Here is a 21473-nt window from a genome sequence, read left to right as displayed (position 1 = left end):
ATGTGGCCGGGTGTCTCTAAGGCTGGACTCAGACGGTATTCAGACAGTACTAACCTCAGGTTGCATGTTTGTTTCTTTTTTATTTCTGAACAGGGACTTACCGTCTAACCGAGGAAATTTCTTACAGGCCTTAGCGTCTGGGCTCTCTGTTCCTTATGCCAGTATTATTTTTCTTTTGTTTATCCTTTTTAATGTTCGTACTCCTGTTTTATGCAGCTATGCCACTGTTGTCATGTTTTTTGACGTTTGCAATAATTGTTAATGTTAAGTCAGGTGGTTTCCGACGGACCACCGTGCCCCCATGTGTTGGTTCTTGGCTCGGACTCCTGCTCGAGCCAACTCCCAACCGCGAAGTGGGTCTTGTATCCCACGACCGATAGCAATCTTGCTGTATAATACGTTTTGGTACCTAGCATTGCATGTCTCTACCATCTGTGCTATAATGATGCTTTTTATCCCTTCTCTATCCCCCTCTGTACTTCTTTCCTTTCTCCCTCTCTCCTTCGGGCGCACGGGGTGTGATCTTCGGCTCCAGGTAAGCGTTTTTCTGTTACTCTATCAATGACGATTAAATGGCTGTCCCTGAATGTTCAGGGAATGAATTCCCCCCACAAGAGAGTTAAAATATTTAAGTACCTTCGCAGACAACACATTGATATTGCTTGCTTACAGGAGACACATTTTTCTGAGACCTCTCATCCTAAATACTTTGATGCTCTATTTCCCCAAGTTTTTATGGTGAATGCTCCAACTAAACAGCGAGGGGTTCTCGTGGCGTTCCGCAAATCAGTTCCATTTAGTTGCGCTAGACAGATAGCTGATCCTGACGGCAGATATTTACTGCTTCAAGGCACTGTTCATGACACGGAAGTGTCCATACTGACGTACTATGCCCCCAATGTGAATCCCGGACCCTTTTTGACCCATGTCTGCGCACTGCTGGCTTCCCACGGCAAGGGCACCCTTCTACTGGCGGGAGACTCCAACCTGATCCTTAACCCTAAAGTAGACAAGCACCCGTCGGAAAAGAAAGGCCCGACGACGAGCGCCGCTTTATTCAACCGTGCCCTACAATCTCTGGACTTAGTTGATCTATGGAGGGAATGTCATCCACAGGGCAGAGACTATACCCATTATTCCCACCCCCACCAGGTCCACTCACGGATTGACCACATGTTCATGCTGAGACGACACCTGCCACTGGTGGAAACGGCCTCAGTCTTGGCCGTACCGTGGTCGGACCATGACCCTGTCTTGATTGTCTGCCGTTCTTACCTGGATGGACCCCGACTTTCCCCCTGGGTCATGAACGACTCGCTCCTTTCCCATGTAGAAACTACACAGGAGATAATTAAGGCCTCTGAGGACTATTTTCGCGAAAACATGGGCTCAGTGACCTCACCGGTGGTCCTCTGGGAGGCCTATAAAGCAGTGTTGCGCGGACGTATAATTGGCCTAGCCTCGGTCCGGAAGAAAACTAGAGAGAAAAGACGAAGGGAGATTGAGTCCCGTTTGGCAGAGATATCTGAGAGGTTCATGCAGTTTCCTACCCCGAGCAACCGCAAGCTTCTGGAACGAACCAGATCTGAGCTTGATTTGTGCCTCACTGAGGAGGCCGAGCGAGCACTTCGCTGGTCCCGCCAGAGATGGTACCAGAGAGCAAATAAACCGACGCGCATGCTGGCCAACAGACTCCGAACATTTGCCCCCAAGGTAACCCCGATTACTTTGAGGGACCGCAACAACGTCCTGTCCGGGAACCCAAAGCATGTCCTAGAGGAGTTTGGGTTCCGCCTAGCTAAGTTGTATACGGCATCGGGGGGGCCCTCAACTCAGAGAACGGCAGACTTTCTTGCTGGCCTCTCACTCCCATCCTTGACGGGGGCTCATGTCACCCTTATGGATAGGGACATCCAACCCTCAGAAGTTCTACAACCCATAAAAGAATTGAAAGTGGGCAAGCGACCCGGGCCGGATGGCAATACCGCGCTATATTATAGAAAATTGGCACCAGTAGTGACGCCCCACCTGGTGGTTATGTACAACTCGGTGAAGAGAGGTTGTCCTCTTACCCCGGATCTTTTGATGGCAAATGTAGTAATGATTCCGAAACCTGATCGTGATCACACATCTTGGGCTAACTTCAGGCCTATCTCACTTATCAATATCGATATGAAGCTTCTGACAAAAATCTTGGCGACACGCCTAAACTCGTTTCTCCCTCATCTGATAAAAAAAGATCAGGTCGGTTTTGTGCCCCAGAGACAGGCTGGCGACGCAATCCGCCGCATAGTGCAACTTCAACACCTAGCTCACACTCGCTCTCTCGAATCTATGCTTCTCTCCCTCGATATGACTAAGGCCTTTGATACCTTGTCATGGCCCTACCTCATGTCGGTTCTGCAACGTTTTGGCTTTGGGTCCCCGTTTATGTCTTGGATATCGGCTCTATACGATTCCCCCAGAGCAAGAGTAAAATATTACGGGTTTGAATCCCCCATCTTTGATATCCGAAGAGGGACCCGCCAGGGTTGCCCACTGTCACCCCTTCTTTTTGTACTGGCGCTTGAACCCCTGGCGGAAGCGATAAGGACTCACCCCGACATCAAGGGCATTGAAATAGCCGGCTCTCCCCATAAGGTCTCCCTGTTTGCTGATGACATTCTCCTTTTTGTCACTTCCCCTAGAACCTCCCTGCCCAATCTACACGCCCTACTACAGACTTTTGCATCACTCTCAGGGCTCCAGATCAACCCGTCGAAATCGAAGGCGTTGTCGACCAACCTGACCCAGGAACTACTGAGGGACTTGCGAGCGGCCTTTCCCTATCAATGGGTCTCCTCCTTACCCTATTTGGGAATTTACATCACCTCCACATATCAGGCCCTATATCAGGCTAACTACCCACCATTGTTCAAGCGATTATCGGATATGCTGACATCGTGGTCATCTTTACCGATCTCTTGGTTCGGGAGGATATCGGCCGTCAGAATGGCATATCTCCCGAAGCTACTATATTATTTTCGGGTCCTCCCAATCTCGATTCCTCCACACATCCTCAATATTCACCAGCGTAGGGTCCTACAATTTATCTGGGGCTCATCCCGCCCCCGTATCAATAGACAAATCATGTTCGCTAAGAGAGCAAATGGAGGCCTGGCAGTCCCAAATCTAAGAGACTACTATATAGCAGCCACCATAGCACCCCTCTCTCATCTCCACGAGACGCATCAGCTCCCTTTGTGGGCTACTATCGACATACTCGACGTGGACCCCATCCCCATTTCCTCCTTACCCTGGCTCCCGCCAAAACTCCGCCCCACGGTTACGGGGCCCTGCATGCTCCACACTTTGAGAGTTTGGGACTCAGTGAAGTATTCGGCAGGGTTGGCTTCTTCCCATCTCCCGCTGCTGCGACTCCTTCGTTGCCCCCTTTTCCCCCCGGGTCTTGATAACTCTGCACAGTTTAAATGGTGGACCCTCAATGGCTTCGTAGACGTTCATTCCTTACTTACTCCTACTAGAATACTACCATTTGCAGCCTTGCACTCGTCTCATGATATACCCTTAAGGGAGTATTTTAGATATCTCCAGCTTCATCACTTCCTGCAAAGCCTCATCAAGTCCCAGGACGCCCCATACCGGTTGTCACCGTTCGAGAGCATCTGCAGATCCAGGCCTCACTCTCCTGGTCTGATTTCCTTAATATATTCAGCCTTGATCACCGGGAAGAAACCCCCGGTGCGATCCTATCACCTGCAGTGGGAGAGGGACCTGGGGAAACAGCTGGACCTGGAGGATTGGCAGGCAATGACCCTAACCTTGTCAAAATGCTCCTGCAATGTCACGATCCTAGAGAACGCCTACAAGGTCCTATACCGGTGGTATTACACCCCAACACGCCTAGCCCGCTTTTTTCCCACCTGCTCCCCTCTCTGTTTCAGGGGGTGTGACCAGGAGGGTACAATGGCCCACATTTGGTGGACGTGCCCGAAGGTGTGCAGATTATGGGTCAGGGTCTACGCGTTAATCCGCAGTTTACTCCGGGTGAACCTAAAAAGGGATCCTTTCGAGGCTCTTCTCGGGAAAGCGATACCAGAACTGCTACGCTCCGAACGGCAGTTGGCACAGCATCTTTTTACCGCAACTAAGCTGACTATAGCGCGAGCATGGAGAACCCCGGCCCTCAGCTTTTAGGCGGTCAAAAACCGTCTGAATGATGTCATGGTCAATGAAAAACTGTCTTCTGTTCTCTCTGACACTCATGCCAAATTTCTTAGAGTCTGGCAACCCTGGATAGAGTATCACCATTCTCCCAGATTCGATACCACCTTGCTGTCGCTGTAGGAGCCCGATGGGGCACACCCCGTGGGCCCATCCCCCCTCTCCTCTTTCTGACTTCCCTCTCTTCCCTCCAGACCCCCCTATTGGCACTCTACACCTTCTTTCCCCTCCAATCTTCTCTTGTCCCTTAACTTTCCCCCTCCTTCCTTCCCTCCTTTTTTTTTTTTTTTTTCCCTTTTCATCCTTCAACTACGCTAGATATGATCACCATAGGCTTCAGGCATTCTCCAGGCCGTGTTTGTGTTGCATTTCTGTGAACCCAGGGTCTGTTTTGATCCAGGGAATGTGTACAATGTTACCTGGAAATTTACTTTAATTGTACTGGACTGAAACTTCCTGTACCGGCATCACACTGTAAGCCTATTGTATTGACCCGTAATCTTGTTACTCTACAATAAAAACTTTTGTAAAAGAAAGTAAAAGAAGATCCCAAATTTTGGGTTGTGCCTGGAAAAGTAAATGAAAAGGGAAATCTTCCAATGGGGAAACTTGTTCTGGTGATCTGGGGGTCCCCAAGGAATTCCCGTAACCATTTCAATACAGGGCACTTTTACCCCCTTCCTGCCCAGGCCAATTTTCAACTTTCAGCGCTCTCACACTTTGAATGACAATTGCATGGTCATGCAACACTGTATCCATATTAAATTGTTATCCCTTTCTTCCCTCAAATAGAGATTTCTTTTGGTGGTATTTAATTATCACTGGGTTTTTTATTTTATGCTAAAAAAAAACTAACTAAAAAAATACAGAAAATGTTGAAAAAAAATATTTGTTTCTTAGTTTCTGTCAGTAAATTTAGTAATTATACTATTTTTTCTCCTTCACTGATGGGCACTGATATGCCGCAATGATGGGCACTGATAGGTGGCACCGATGAGCACTGATGGGCACTGATTGGTGTCACTGATGGGCACTGCTGGGGCGGCACTGATGATCAGTGCCCTGATCTCCCCTGCAAGGAGAAATGCAGCTGACCGGCTCTCCTCGCCTTACACTCTGTCAGTGTGAGCCGAGCCTATCAACAGCATTTTACATGGGTAAAGAGCCGCGCCATTGGCCCTTTTACCAAGAACGAAGTCACGCTGTGTCCTAGGGACACAGTGTGACTGCATTCACAGCGCTGCATGCTCCCGTGGGAGTGTGAGAGTGGTGCCACTGGGCAACATCATATGATATTGCCCCAGAACAAGAGGGGACCCTGCCAGCTGTCATTTTACTATATGGTGGGTGGGAAGTAGCTAATTTGCTGGGATTTCATCTCATTTCCTGTTTGGTTATGGGATAGGAAGTGAAGGGCAATCTCTGCAATGGGACACAGATGGCAAAAGCAACATCTGACAGGTTAGAACCCTCCCTTACTCTATCCAAAATGAAAAAAAAAGATTGACTATAGTTCCACTTTAAGTCAAATTGGATCTGTCTGTACATTTACATGTTTGCTTAAAATAACCCTGTAGATATGACCTTCTTCTTGATTTAAAATCAGTCTTTATCATCTTACACACGCATTGTTGTTTATTTGCCTTTAAATAATTTTTTCCCTTCCTCACTCTGTATCTAGGACAGTGATTCTCAACCTGGGAGTCGAATGATTTGCCAGGGGTCACCGAATCCTGGGCTGTTCCTGAAGCCTGCACTGCTCTCCCAGCCTTTTTGCGGCCGTCCAGCAGGGCTATCCCTGGAGCCTGTGGCTGCCCAGCTGGGCTGTTCCTGGAGCCCACGGCCGCCCACTCAGCCTCTTCGCAGGCACCCATTTAGTTCACGGCATGGCTGGGGGGCAGAGACTAGAGGTCATCTGACTGGTGAGGAATGTGAAGTGGGAGGGGCTGGAGGAGATCCAATCTCCTGATTTTGGCATAGGTGTCACTGTTACAAGACACCACAAAGTCGTAGACACAGTGAGTAACACTACCTGTGATTATATTTGCCATTAAAAGGACTCAGGGAGTGCTAAATGTCTGCGGGTTAGGGGCGCAAATTACTTGTCTTGCCTTGCCTTGGGTGCTGACAACCCATGCTACGAAAATAATTTTACTGTTAGGGGTCCCCACAACTTGGGAAAATCTATCAAGGGGTCACAGCACTAGAAGGTTGAGAACCACTGATCTAGGAGATGCTCTGTACTGTTAGTCTTACCCTCTTTTTAGTGTGTCTTCAGTTTCTATTTGGAGCACAAGTAATTGCTGGAGCTATATATATTATGATTATTTGACCTATCTGATGTTCATCTGTTATTATCTGCACAAGTTTTGAATTAAAGCTTTCTACGATCTCAAAGATGTCATTTGGATTGAGTAACTGTCTGCTAATTCTACTAAGACTGTAAGTTACAGCTATCTTGCCACAACTGGATCAGTTATAGAGATCACACATTCAGTGCTTAGATTGGAGAGGCAGAACAGTCTTAGAGCAGACACCCAGTGCAAAATATAACCTGGTTATACTGTTAAGAGCTTAAAGAGCCTCACAAAATGGGACATTCCTCTAATATGCAAGTACTATCATTCTCTTTAAAGTCACACTGAGCCCTGCCCTTGTCTGCCTCCAGTGTCCCATGGTTTCTTCACCAGTTACAATAGGCAGCCCCATCAATTATGAGGTATGGGATGGGGCAGGTTAGAATTCTGAGCGTCCATACAGAATAACTTTATATATGGTGTGAATTTGTGGCCCATAAGTATTATCCTTGTTTCCCTATTAGTGGTACATGGAGATGTGCATCTTGCAATGCAGAAGGAGAAATACCACTTGAACAAAGGAACAATGCTGAACCTGAAGCCTCATTGATGTCAGTAAGTATCAGATGATTCAGATTCAGCACTGGCCTGCTGTAGATCTACTGTACATTATCTAGAACAGACATTATGATGTCACTCTGCCCCGCCTCTACAATTTGTCCAGTCAGAGAATGCTTTGTGCTAAGTGCAGCAGAGGCCGAACTCCTGTGTTCACAATGCCCTTGGGCAGCTGGAGACCTGGAAGCTAGTGGAGATCACTGGAGTAGGGGTGCCTACTATACTTATTTCCAGCTTCTAGAGAAGTGGCGGCCACTCATAAGGGGTGCCGCCCCCCTAATCCATGCGCCCGGCCCCTAATCTAAATGCAGGGTGCCGGACGCATGGATTTCAATGTTGTTTTGTTTTGTTTTTTGAAGCACATGATTAGAGCCTGAGGCTTGAAATGATTTCTAAAAGGGTGGGCTTTTCAAGCCAGTTGTATGACATTAGCAAATTATTATTCACTAATGTCTTCCTGCTTATCCTCCCAGCCAATCAGGTAGAGGTTCCTGGGATCTGATTGGCCGGAAGTCCTAAGACCCGATTAGCCAGGAGGAAAAGCGACCGCCGGGACTCGGGAGGAGAAGCATGGAGGAAGCAGAGGAGATGTAGGGGGGTTTTTGATTGGCTGGATGGGCCCCCCCCCCCAAGAAAATTGAGCACCAGCCGCCACTGTTCTAGAGGGTCCCACAGATATCATACATTCATAGTTACATTGGTCCAAGCTGATGTAACTATGTATGGTAAAAATATGCATACCTGCATACCTGAAATTCATCTTAAATATACTGTATTGCAGCTTACCAATCATTATTAGTGGTTGTTATTAGTGGTTGTATACTCTTTTTTTTTTTACTTTTACCTACAGGAAAGCCTATAATAAGGCTTACCTGTAGGTAAAAAAAATATCTCCTAAACCTGTACGGTTTAGGAGATATTCCCCTCGGTATGCGCCGCTGACTGCAGCGGCGCATGCGCACAAGGGGAGTCTCGGTTGAAAATCCGGCAGTGGCCGACCGGCCGGACTGAAATCTCCCGCGAGCATGCGCGAGAGTGACGATATCGCGGCTCCGGCCACTCACAGCGCCGGAGCCACGATATCCGGAAGAAACGCAGAGGGAGCATGTCAGCTCCCTCGGCGTGGATCAGGCCAGATGTCGGGGCCTCGTTCTAAGGTAAGTATTTCATAATGAGCTAGTATGCGGTGCATACTAGCTCATTATGCCTTTTGCTTTGCAGGTGGTAAAAAAAAAAAAAACATTAGCGGGTTTACTACCGCTTTAAATGTAGTGGCTGCATTCATTATATTTTATATATTTTTTCCTTTGTTTTCCCACTTGGTGATCCTAGCAGTGAGTCTGTTTTTTCCCAATTTCCTTTAAAGTGGAACTGAAGTCTTATAATAGACTGTGGGCAACAAAAACACTTACCTGCCTGGTCGCAGTTCATCTGGCATGTAAAACTGAGATGTGCATGCGCAGTTCAGCTTACCGTGCCCGAGCTGTCCTGTGTGCTGGGATGACTGACTCCTGCACATATGAAGGAGTTACATCATCCTAAGCTGGCCTTTGGAGATACCTAAAGACTGGCACCCGGAGAGAACATGCCATTGCTGACGAGGGACCCGGACTTTTAGAGAGGAGATCGTTTTAGTGACCAAGCTGATGATATTTTTTTCACATTTATTTGATATATAAAGTGGTATTAAACCCAAAACCGAAAAAGTTATTTCTTGTTCATACATCACAGGACACAGAGCCTTTGATAATTACTAAGTAGGTTAGATAGTCACCATGAGGTGATTGGACATTGGCAACCCTAAGTACAAGACGAGTTCCTCCCCTGTATAACCCTTCCCACATGGAGAGTACATCTGTTTTTTCACCAGTGTTTAAGGTGGTTGGTCACTTTAAAGATGTGCTAAGAAGAAAGCTCAGTTTGATGGTCTCTGTGGGGGGCCTAGGAGCTATACAACCGGATCCATGCCTCGGGCCAATAAACCTAAGATGGATGGTACCCGAGTCCTTGTGAAAGAAGAAACAAGGTTTTGCCAGTAATGTCTCTCTTTGAGGACTGGGCTCTGGGATCCAGCGCTTTGCTGCACAAAAATGAAGTTACGTGAACATTTTTTTCTGGCAAAGTCTTCTACAGAGGAAGAGGATCCTGTGAGTAGGAACCCAGAACCCTGAAGTTTGGCACAACGTTAACCGCCGTGATGGGTGAAGGTTGGACCTGTCTGTTATCAGCAGTTTCCTGTGGCGGTGATAAGGTAAGTGAAGACAATCCTAAGTATACACATTATGGATTATCTTCTTTTTTTGAGTAGTTTGCATGTCTTACCTGGTTTCCGCCACTAGAGGGAGTAAGAGACAAACCTGGTGTATACATGCCATCCAGGATACATGCTCAGTGAAGCTGGTCTGAGAAGCCACTCACCTCCTCCGCTGCAGGCTCTGCCACATATGATGAAAGGGGGGATCCCACACAGTCCGGGGGTCCTGCGTAGTCCTCAGGTGCACTTCTTTCTCCCCCCTCACCCCTGACCGCTGCCATGACGGTCCTACGTGTATGCAGGTGCAAGGTGGCTATGCTTAAAGCCCAGAACACCGGAGCCCCTGTAAGCAGTGGGACACAGAGCTGTGGGCAGTAAGCTTCTCAGTGGATTCAGATCCAGGCATACCTAAGACACCTACTCGGCATCAGGTTGTGCAGACTGAGCAAATGTTAATATTGTAAGACTAAGGCATAACAGTGATTGCATTTGTACTATTACCTCTGCTTTGGCAGCTTAGGACTATGTCTCCCCGTAAGAGGGCTTCAGGGGCAGGTAAAAGAGGCACTAAGAAATCACCGCCTAGATCTAGGGGTTCTGGGCATACCTGCAGGATACCATCCCCCTCTGAAAGACTGGCGGCAGCCTCACAGGATGAGTCTGTTCCCCTGTCAGGCTTTGCAGCCTCTCCCAATGTTGTAGCACCTGTGTATGTTGCTAAAGACACTATGAAAGCTGCATTGGATGGTTTAGAAGGAAGGATTGCTACTTTTATCGCAGCTTCCTTGAAAAGTAGCAAAAAAATGGGTAGAACCCCTTCCACTGCTCTGGGTTCCCTATCGGATGAGCATTCGGATAATGAGGAAATATCCCTATCTGGGGATGCAGATCAGGAACAGTCAGATGATTCAAGGGAAGAGGAGAAGCTCTCTTCTGCCTCTCAGGCCCTCAAAGTGCAGGTGCAATATTATACTGAGTCAGTGCGTATCACATACAAGTTGCCATCTGTTGAGGATGCCATAGGCTCTGTTTCCTCCTCGGGATCTCGGAAATCCCCACAGGCTGCGTATAACTTCCCAATTCATCCCTTGCTGGAGAAATTGTTGTATGAGGACTGGGCTCAACTAGATAAACTGTTTTCTCCTCCTAAGAGGTTTTCCATGCTTTATCCAGTAGACGAAAAGTTCACCAAGAAATGGGGGGTGTCAGCAATTGATGCAGTTATTTCCTGTGTGAATAAAAGCCCGACCTGTCCTGTGGACAGTACTCAGGGGTTCAAATATCCAACTGATAAAAAGCTGGAAACTTTGTTTAAAGGTTCTTTCTCTGTGGCTGACGCTGTGGTCCAACCTGCGGTCGCAGCAATTGGCATGTGCCAGTTCCTCAAGGAACAAATGAAGCAGGTGCTTAACCTCCTTCCCACCGAGAAGGTCCGGGTTTATGCAGACCTTCCTAAGGCCTTGTGTTTTGCAGTTGATGCCATTATGGATTCTGTTCAGCAAGCATCCCGCCTTACTCTTGTGCTGGTACACATGTGCAGGTCCCTTTGGCTTAAGCATTGGCCAGCTGAGGCTTCATGCTAAAGATATTTAACTGGGTTCCCGTTTTATGGGGAATGGCTGTTTGGGGATGATCTGGACAAATATATTCAGAAGATTATCGGGGGGCAAGACCACGTTGTTACCAGTTAAGAAGAAGAATAAATGCCCCTCATTTAGACGTTCTCTTTCCCCAGCCCCTGGAGCATTAACATCCAGGCAGTGGCGATGCCCTCCCCAGTCCAATACTAGGGAAAAGGTCCAAGGCCAAGCCCAAGGACAGAAGAAGTGTTGGTGTCCAAGATCTTGTAAACAGAACCCCTCCCTGTGAAGAGGTGCCCCGCTTGGCCCAGTAGGGGGAAGGCTGCTACAGTTTACAGGTGCCTGGCAGGAAGAGATTCAGGACAAAGGGGTAACCTCCACGGTGTCTCTGGGCTGCAAGCTGGAGTTCCGAGAGCTTACGCCATCTAGTTTCCTAAGGTCAGGGGTCTCCAAGGATCCAGAAAAAAGGAGGCCCTTGTTTCTAGCCTTAGAACGTCTGTTATCCCAAGGGGTAATTATAGATGTAGCCTTAGAAGAGCAAGGCTCGGGGGTTCTACTCAAACCTCTTTACAGTTCCAAAACCGGGATGTTAGACCTATTCTAGATCTGAAAGACCTTAATCAGTTTCTAAACATTCGCTCTTTCTGCATGGAGACAATCCGCTCAGTGGTTTCCACCCTTTAGGGAGGAGAATTCCTGGTATCAATAGACCTCAAAGATGCATATTTACATGTGCCAATATTTCCCGCTCACCAAAAGTTTGTAAGGTTTGCGGTGGATCAGCGCCACTTCCAATTCATGGCCCTACCTTTCGGTCTTGCTACCGCACCTCAAGTGTTCACAAAAATTCTAGCCCCACCCTTGGCAAAATGAAGGTTTCAGGGCATAACAGTGACATCCTATTTGGACGATTTGCTACTCATAGAATAGTCCGTAGCACGATTAGACCGCAATGTACTCAGCACAGTGGAGTACTTGAGGTACCTAGGCTGGGTTCTCAATCCAGAAAAATCCTCCTTACAGCCCCTAAAATGGCTGGAGTCATAGACACAATCCAAAACAGAGTATTTTTACCCGGGTCAAAAGCCAAAGCTATAAAGGATTTGGCCGGCTGGTCATAGCAAGGAAAAATCCTTCCATTCGACTATGCATGAGACTATTAGGGAAAATGGTGGCCTCATTCTAGGCTGTTCCTTATGCCCAGTTTCACTCAAGGCCTTTACAGAGCAGCATTCTCTCAGCCTAGAACAAAAGAGTTCAAGCCTCGGATCTTCCAATGTGCTTAACACCATGGGTACGCCAGAGCCTCAATTGGTGGCTGCTGACAGAAAATCTACTAAAAAGGAAAATACTTTGTCCCAGTTACTTGGAAAGTCGTAACCACGGATGCCCGCCTAATAGGCTGGGAAGCGGTTCTGGAAAAAGCTTCAACTCAGAGAAGATGGTCCAGAGCTGAAGGACTCTTTTCCATCAACATTCTGGAGATTCGTGCAATTCGTCTTGCCCTCGGGGTATGGAATTACAGGTTGCAAGGCTGCCCTGTCCAGATACAGTCCGACAATTCTACGGCAGTGGCCTATATCAATCACCAAGGAGACACCAGGAGTCTGGATGCCCAAAAAGAGGTGAATCGCATTTTTTATTGGGCAGAACGGCATGTTCTTTGCCTGTCTGCGGTTTATTCCAGGGGTAGAAAATTGTCAGGGGGACATCCTAAGCCGCCAGCAGCTGTGTCCAGGAAAGTAGTCTCTACACCCCAATATATTTTGGGCCATATGTCGGAAATGGGGTACCCCGGATGTGGACCTGTTGGCTTCCAAGTTCAACAGAAAACTGGACAGCTTTGTGTCAAGAACAAAGGATCCGCTAGCACAAGGGTCAGATGCCTTAACGATTCTATGGGATCAGTACTCTCTGATCTATGCGTTCCCTCCAGTTCTGCTTCTCTTCTGTTTTCTTCTGAGGGTAAAAAGAGAAGGAAAGCCGGTAATTCTGGTGGCCCCTGCTTGGTCCAGACGATCTTGGTATGCAGAGATCGTAAATATGGCAGAAGGAAGACCTTGGGTTTTTCCGCTACGCCCAGATCTATTCTTACAGGGTCCAATATTCCATTCTGCCTTACAAAGTCTGGCTGTTGAGACCCACCTTCTGAAGAGCCGTGGACTTTCGGGGGCCAGTCCTATCCACTCTGGTTAATGCTAGGAAGCCGGCCTCTAGGCTCATCTACTACAGAATCTGGAAGGCATATGTTTCCTGGTGTGAATCCATGGGGTCCTAGAAAGTATGCCATTAGCAGGATTCTTGTATTTCTACAATTAGGCATAGAAATGAAGCTGGCCTTGAGCACTATCAAGGGCCAGATCTTGACCTTGTCTGTATTCTTCCAAAGGCCGCTTGCCTCTCATTCCCTGATCCGAGCCTTTGTTCAGGGGGCACTGAGCTTGAATCCACCAGTTAAGCCTCCCGTGTGCCCATGGGATTTAAATTTGGTTTTGTCTGTTTTACAGAAACAACCTTTTGAACCGTTGCACCATGCTTCTTTAGTTCTTTTGTCAAAGAAATTGGTTTTTCTGGTAGCAATATCCTCAGCTAGGAGGGTATCAGAATTAGCATCTCTTTCTTGTAAAAAAACATATTTGATTATTCACAAAGACAGGGTGGTGTTGCGTCCTCACCCGACTTTTTTGCCTAAAGTGGTTTCAGAATTCCATCTGAATCAAGATGTGGCCCTACTGTCCTTTTTTACAGATCCACAGTCCGCAGAGGAGTTGTTACACTCTCTAGATGTAAGAGCAGTCAAAATCTGTCAGCAGGCAACGATACAAAAGACTGATTGTCTATTTATTTTGCCAGAAGGCCCCAAGAAGGGCCAGGCAGCATCAAAATCCACTATCTCTAGATGGATTTGACAGGTTAATGTTCAGGCTTATGGTGCAAAGAAGAAAATTTCTCCTTTTCAAGTTAAAGCGCGTTCGACTAGGGCAGTTACTGCTTCATGGGCAGTAAATCACCAGGCTTCCATGGCTCAGATTTGCAAGGCTGCAACTTGGACTTCGGTCCATACATTCTACCAAGTGGATGTGAGAGAGCATGAGGATGCAGCCTTTGGGCACAGTGTGCTGCAGGCAGCGGTATGAGTCCTCCCTTCAAATATGGGCATTACTCTGGGACATCCCACTAAGTAATTATCAAAGGCTCTGTGTCCCGTGAAGTATGAACAAGAAAATAGGATTAGGAAACAGAGCTCCCATCCCTCTTCAGGATTATACGTGGGGATACTTATTGCTTTGATACAAAACTGAGGTAATCTCTATGTGGGAGGGGTTATATAGGGGAGGAACTCGTCTTGTAATTAGGGTTGCCAGTGTCCAATTACCTGATGGTGACTATCTAACCCACTGAGTAATTATCAGAGGCTCTGTGTCTCGTGATGTATTCCCAAAAAAAGGATTTTACAGGTAAGCTGTTTTTAAAAATTCTATTATATGGCAGTTTACCGATCTTTAGATGTGGTATCTGCTTTCTTTTTTAGGCTTTTTTCACCTGTGATCTGCCCAGTAACACACTTCCTGTATTAGATTGCCTCCACTCTGGATGAATGAGCACAAGGGGCACCTTTGGACAATTCATTGGTAGTCTGGGGAAAGTTATGCCGGCCATACACGGTTCGAATTTCGAAAGAATTTTCTTTTGAAAATCGTATCTAAGAATTTTCATATGAATTTTGCACCATTGGTGGGCTGCAGCAACAGCCGATTTTCGTGCGGAAATAAAATTTGAGGAATCGGACATGTTGGAAATTTTTAGAAAAACTAACGATTTTCTAATCAATGATGGGAGAATCGTGCGAGAAACGTAATAAGAAAAGAAAATGTACGGAGATAAAAGAAAATTTACGGAGAGAAAAGAAGATTCCCAGCCAAGAAAATTCTTTTCTGTAGCAACATGAGGTGAAATGGAAGGCTTGGTCGGCCGAATTTCGAAAATCAATGGTGGCATCATCGGATCACAAAAAAAACGAATTTTCTGATTTTGAAAAGAAAATTCGTTCGAAATTCGACCGTGTATGGCCTGCATTAGTCTTGGATGCACTAGAAGATTTAAATCCACTAACACACTGAAGTCAAATTTCAGCTGACACTTTATAGTAATTTACAGCAAACAGCATTTTGTTTTCCTTTTGGTATAAAGGTTTTCCATGAAAAAATAACAGCTGGCCTTTATAAGCACCTCTGTCAGAAGTTAATGGTTTGTTTCATTCCTGTAAACTGATACATCTGCATAAGAGCTTGTTCTTTTGAAACAACAGAATTACTAGCTGGATCACCAGATGAAAATAAAAGAAAGAAAGCCTAAACAAATAAAACAAATGCAGACCTCACATTTAAGAATTGGTAAGCTACAGTAAAATAAATGTTTGCTTTTGGGTTTACTACTGACAATTCTTTTCACACTTGATATCTTGTCCTGCCATTATAGGCAACTCAAGAGAAAAGACACCAAGAAAGCAGCAAAGATTGTCAAGTGTTGCCAGAGAAACGTGGGCCTTTCAGGTAGTAGACTGCAATGTTCTGAACTCACATCCAAAATACTCTACGAAGGTAGTGACAGGACTGTGTGTCTGCAAAACTATGCATCATGTGTATTCAAAAGGAGTTCACAATTTACCAAAATATTATTTGATTTATTTAGATGTTCTTTGGAACAGATACCAAATGTAGGTTCTAAACAACTTCATACACATGGTCCTAGTTACAGCAACCCTTTTGGTCCAAGTGGCTGCTCCAATATTTGCTCTTTTGTGGAGGTACAGGAGCTGCTGCTTTCAGCAGAGATGGCTATCCAAAATATCCATAAGCATCACATAACAGCGGCACCCAGAATCCGCAGCAAATAGACTTTTAATTTATTCCCTACCAGGCAGCTAAGTGTTTGTGATCCACTTTTATAGGGTGTTTCTTTTTGGATTTTTTAACCTAGCAACAGAGTCATGTCAAAGATGATCATTATTTGAATTTTTTAATAAATTGAAACTGTATAATTGCTGCACCAGCCATTTAAGGCCCCTTTCACACCGCGGCTGACATCCGCTTTCTCAGCACAGGATCTCTCCGCTGATCCCTGCTGAGCAGGCAGATGACAGGTCCGTATCTGCTCGTGCAGAGCTGAAACTGACACAGACCACTCTCCTCTATGGGCCACCGGATGTAAATGGACCACCTGTCCTTTTACACCCGACTGGTTTTGGCAGCTCGGACCGGGTTGGATGTAGGCAGGTGTAAACGGACACAAAGACTTTAAAGTGGTTGTATATCCGCTAATGTGTTTTTTTTTTTGCTACCTGCAAAGGAAAAGGCATAATGAGCTAGTATTCACCGCATACTAGCTCATTATGAAATACTTACCTTAGAACGAGGCCCCGACATCTGGCCCGATCCACGTCAGCTCCCTCTGCGTTTCTGTGAGTGGCCGGAGCCGCGATATCGTCACTCCCGCGCATGCGCGCGGGAGATTTCATCCCAGCAGGGTCCGGCGTCTGCCGGGCTTCCAGCCGAGAATCCCCTTGTGCGCATGCGCCGCTGCAGTCAGCGGCGCATTGCGAGGGGAATATCTCCTAAACCATACAGGTTTAGGAGATATTTTTTTTACCTACAGGTAAGCCTTATTATAGGCTTTCTTGTAGGTAAAAGTAAAAAAATTGACTATACAACCACTTTAAATGAAGCAGGCAGGTGTAAAACGTTTAAATTTATTGGAAATTAGTGATAGGTTACATGAGTAATCATGAGTACACCAAGAAAACCAATATATTTTAATTCAGTGAATAAACATACAGCAATGACAATTAACCACTAATAATACAAATCACATATTACAGGTGATCATTAAGTAGGTAAAACATATAGTCATAAAAACATGGCATACATTTTGCACTTTCTAGCTTTAGTAAATAAACCCCATTGTGTACTTAAAAGTGGGGTATGCCTGTCTATGCATTTTGTGGATTCATCTACTCTTCAGGAGCATGCACGTGGAAAACTGAATGCTGTAGTATAATAGTAACAAGAATATCTGTAAGGTTTGACCCTGTCATTGAAGAAGATAAAAATAAGGTAATTAAAGGTAATCTTGCCTAGGATAAACCTCCCCAAAACCACTCTCAGTACTTACATTGTATGTATCTATGCAGTAGCAATGTGCCAACATGAGTCAGAAAACCCCTAGGCCTCTTTCACATGGCCGATCCGTTCAGGTCCGCCTGTCAGTTTTTCAGGCAGACCTGAACGGATGCTCCATAGAGGTCTTCACCCGATCTCCCATAGGACCTGTCATCTCCCTGCTCAGCAGGAATCGATGGAGCGGTCCCCGCTGAGCAAGCGGATGTCCACGGGGCGGATCATCACTGATCCGCCCCGTATGAAAGAGGCACTAGAGGTATAACTGGTGGGAGCTGAGGTGGTTATGGCAGACCAGGACTCAACTTAATGATCACCTGTGATATGTGATTACCCTCATGTAACCTATCACTGATTTCCAATCAATTTAAACATTTTACACCTGCCTGCTTCATTTAAAGTCCCAACCCCCAGTCCTCCTGTTTGTTGCAATACAGGGGATGGTCGGTACACTGTTTGTATCACATTTCCAACATTTAGTCACGCCATTTCACAAGAATTAATTGATTTCTAACGATCAATACATTAGGATCGAGCATGTGATTATAGCAGCTAGAGAGGCTTACTTAGCACTCTCAACCTTCTTCACCTGTTCAACTGTTATCAGTCTCTACAGAGCAGAATCCATAGTTTCTGAAAATCCTTTTCACTCACTGTATGTAATTGACCGAGGCACAATTGATTAAGCTGTTACAGTCATCATTTGCCATAACAACCATTATATTCAACAAAGAGAGCTAATCTGAACTGGAAAAGACTTTAATATGGCTGAAAATAAAGACGGTTATGGCAAATAACACGTGCATTATGACTTGAATTGAGCCTATTGAGAGGATTCCACTTTAAAGCCCAAATCAGACACAGTGATTTTTAAATGTTTGAAACAGCCAGTATTTTGGTATATGCATCTTATTGAAATAAGTGTGTAAAAGTTATTACCTTTGGTATCACTTGCCCTCTCTTTTAGATTGTAAGTTCTAACAAGCAGTGCCCTCTGATTTCTCCTGTGTGAATTACATAGTTAGCTAGGTTCAAAAAAGACACAAGGGACAAAAAGGAAATACCCCTAAGAAATGGGACTTTAAGGGCAATAATATACAAATATAATAAAAATAAAAAAGACACATCTAGTTCAAACAAAAAAAACAATACAAAAAAAACATACTATCCCATGTACACAATCCTATACCCACAGTTGATCCAGAGGACGGGGGAAAAACCCCAGCAGAGCATGATCCAATTTGGGGAAAAAAAATCCTTCCTGATCCCCTGAGAGGCAATCAAATATTCCCTGGATCAACTTTACCTATAAATGATAGTATCCAGTTATATTATGTATTATGTATATTATTGTATTGTAATTGTACTGTCTGCCCTCACATTGTAAAGCTCTGCACAAACTGTTAGCGCTATATAAATCCTGAATAATAATAAGCAAACACTGAGCAGCTGCCAGAACATACAGAAAATAGTACTGATGTTGTGACGCCTCCTGACTCTTATGCCGCATACACATGACCAGACTTTCTGGCAGAAAAGGTCAGACGGAATCATTATATCAGATATTCAAATCGTGTGTGGGCTTCAGCGGACATTTTTTTTCAAAAAGTCTGACGGACCTAGAAATAAAACATGTTTTATATTTTTCCGACGGAATCAATTCCATCGTCTGTATGCTATTCTGAAGAACCAAATATGACGCAAGGGCAGCTATTGGCTACTGGCTATTGAACTTCCTTTTCTAGTCTGGTTGTACGTCATCGCGTTTGACACAAACAGACTTTGCTGTGATCGTGTGTGGGCAAGTCCATTTGGTCAGAACTCTGTCAGAAAGACTATCATGCCGCGTACACACGATTGGAATTCTCGTCGGAAAAGCTCTGATGGTTTTCCCGACGGAATTCCATAGGAATTTGACTCAAGCTGTCTTGCCTACACGCGGTCACATCAAATTCCGATCATTTATAACGTGGCGACGTACAACACATATGACATGATTAGAAAAAGGAAGTTCAATAGCCAGTAGCCAAAAGCTTCTGTCTCGTAATTGAATCTGAGCATGGGTGATTTTTGGCGTGTCGGAATTGCATACACATGATCAGAATTACCAATAGAAAGTTTTTCCGTCTGGAAAATTAAGAACATGCTATCAATTTTTGGCTGGCGGAAATTCGGACAGTTAAATTCCGATGGAGCATACACATGGTCGCATTTTCCGATGAAAAGCTCTCATCGGTCTTTTTCTGGCCGGAACTCCGATCGTGTATACGCAGAATCAGAGTTTATTCTGACGGAAAGTCCGGTTGTGTGTATGCGGCATTAGACCCCTTTCACACTGGGTCGTTTTGCAGGTGATATTGCACTAAAAAAAGCATTGCAAACCGACCTGAAACAGCTACTGCTGTCTCTCTAATGTGAAAGCCCCCAGGGCTTTTATACTGGAGTGGTGAACTAGCAGGATGGTAAAAAAAGTCCTGCTAGCAGCATCTTTGGAGCGGTGAAGGAGTGGTGTATACACCGCTCCTTTACCGCTCCTGCCAATTGAAATCAATGGGGCAGCGCAGCTATACCGCCCGCAAAGTGCCTCTGCAGAGGCACTTTTCGGTGGTTTTTAACCCTTTCTCGGCCGCTACCAGGGGATAAAACCGCCCCTCTAGCGGCCGAATAGCGATGCAAATCCGACGGTAAATCGCCACTAAAAATAGCGGCGCTTTACCGCCGACGCACCTCCCACCTCAGTGTGAAAGGGCCTTAGCCAATCACAAAGCACAGACTGTAATGAGACTGTGGCTGTGCTTTGTAAATGGCCGAGTAGTAGAGGAGAAGAGGCACAACACCGGTATGATTGTCTGTAATAGATGTCTCTGACTATGTGCCCCACCAGCTGCTCATTGAAGCCTTTACACACTTATTTCAGTAAGACATGTATTACCTTTCAAAAGGGGGTTTTATGAAATAGTAAAGGATTTAAAAATCTAAACAATTACTGTGCTTGAAGTTGGGTATTAGAATGATGGCATGCAGGGTGACATGGGCTTGGATGTGATGTAGGGATCACAGCAGAAATAGGTGGGCACTTTACTTTGAACATACTAAAATAATTTGTAAATAAGATATTTAGATATTGTCCGGCGTACTTAGTCCGATGAAACCCATTTCACCGGACAATCTGATCGTGTGTGGGTTTCAGCGGACTTTTCCAGCGTGAAGTCCGGCGGACTAAAGGTTTTTATTGTGCACCATTTCAACCTTCCAGTCACCAGCATCCTAACAACCAATGATGTCATCAGTGTTGATAAGAAGGGTGTTGATCGCCTGCACAGCATCCTTGTTTGCCCCCACCCCCGCCCCTCTCCATCAGCACTGGGGTCACATTAGCTGAGTGATGGAGAAAAACTGAGGGAGAGAAACATTGGAATACTAGTCAGTACCAGTGTGCAAATGTGTATTTAAACACAAATATAGGCGCAAAAACTTAAATCATAGGTGTCCCAATAGTAGTACAATCTGTTGTGGAATTACACAGTCTATATTAGTCCATGTAGATAGTTAATGAAAGGATAAGGAGTCTGGAACACTCAGGGCTGCCAACATATGGGAACAGAAGCCAAGTTCAAGAGATAATGCAAAAATAAGGAGAGAGGCACCTCTGAGTGTAGACGTTTTAATACTTTAATGGTACATAAGGTGAATAACTCACATTTAAGTAGAAATTAAAAGCAAACATGCTCCAACAAGGATGAGTCCTGGTGTGCGCGGTCCTGCTATTCCCGGTCCTTTTCACTCGAACGCTGACTGAAGGGAGTCCACCGCTGTATAGGAAGAGCTGGCTCGGATGGCGGGACGCAAAGCGAGGAGTGAGGTGCAAGGGGGAAGATGGAACCAGCAGATTATGTCACACGTATTTCTCCCATGGTTCAGAGAATCAGGATCTTCAATCCTATGTATAGAATAGGAATGGGGTACTTTGGAGTAGTAGTGGGCTTAGCACTATATGGCCATATGGTGTAACTAAATCCCCATAGTTTCTGAATATGCTCAGGGGTTTTTAAATAGCCTTGCAGTAGTTAAATGTAATTTTTGTATGTGTGCGCTGTAATCTGTCTTTTCTGTCTGTATGGTCTTATGGCTGCACCATCTTTAATGCATTTTTTAGGGTGTGCCCCCCAAATCTTTGTCCATGTCTGAATGGGCACAGAGGAGTTTGGCTCGGGTCTGCTTGCTGTAGGGGCACTTGGCTGGAGTAGGGACCTAAGAAGAGGAGGATCTGGGCTGCTCTGTGCAAAACTACTGCACAGAGCAGGTAAGTATGACATGTTTATTT

The 21473-nt window shown here is 45.6% G+C and overlaps 1 protein-coding gene across 1 annotated transcript in view; it reads left to right on the top strand.

The window, feature by feature from the left end:
- Positions 1-21473, top strand: part of LOC143988712 (autoimmune regulator-like) — a 67169-nt gene that overhangs the window by 35180 nt on the left and 10516 nt on the right. The window contains exons 9-10 of the mRNA XM_077488493.1: positions 7046-7136; positions 15453-15526. Coding sequence (XP_077344619.1) covers positions 7046-7136; positions 15453-15526 — 165 coding nt within the window. The remainder of the gene's footprint in view (positions 1-7045; positions 7137-15452; positions 15527-21473) is intronic.

Source organism: Lithobates pipiens, unplaced genomic scaffold (assembly GCF_037356315.1).
Source record: "Lithobates pipiens isolate NorthernLeopardFrog02 unplaced genomic scaffold, aLitPip1_a1.2 Scaffold_18, whole genome shotgun sequence".
In the NCBI taxonomy this organism is placed as follows: Eukaryota; Metazoa; Chordata; class Amphibia; order Anura; family Ranidae; genus Lithobates; species Lithobates pipiens.
This window is presented reverse-complemented; position numbering and strand designations above follow the sequence as displayed.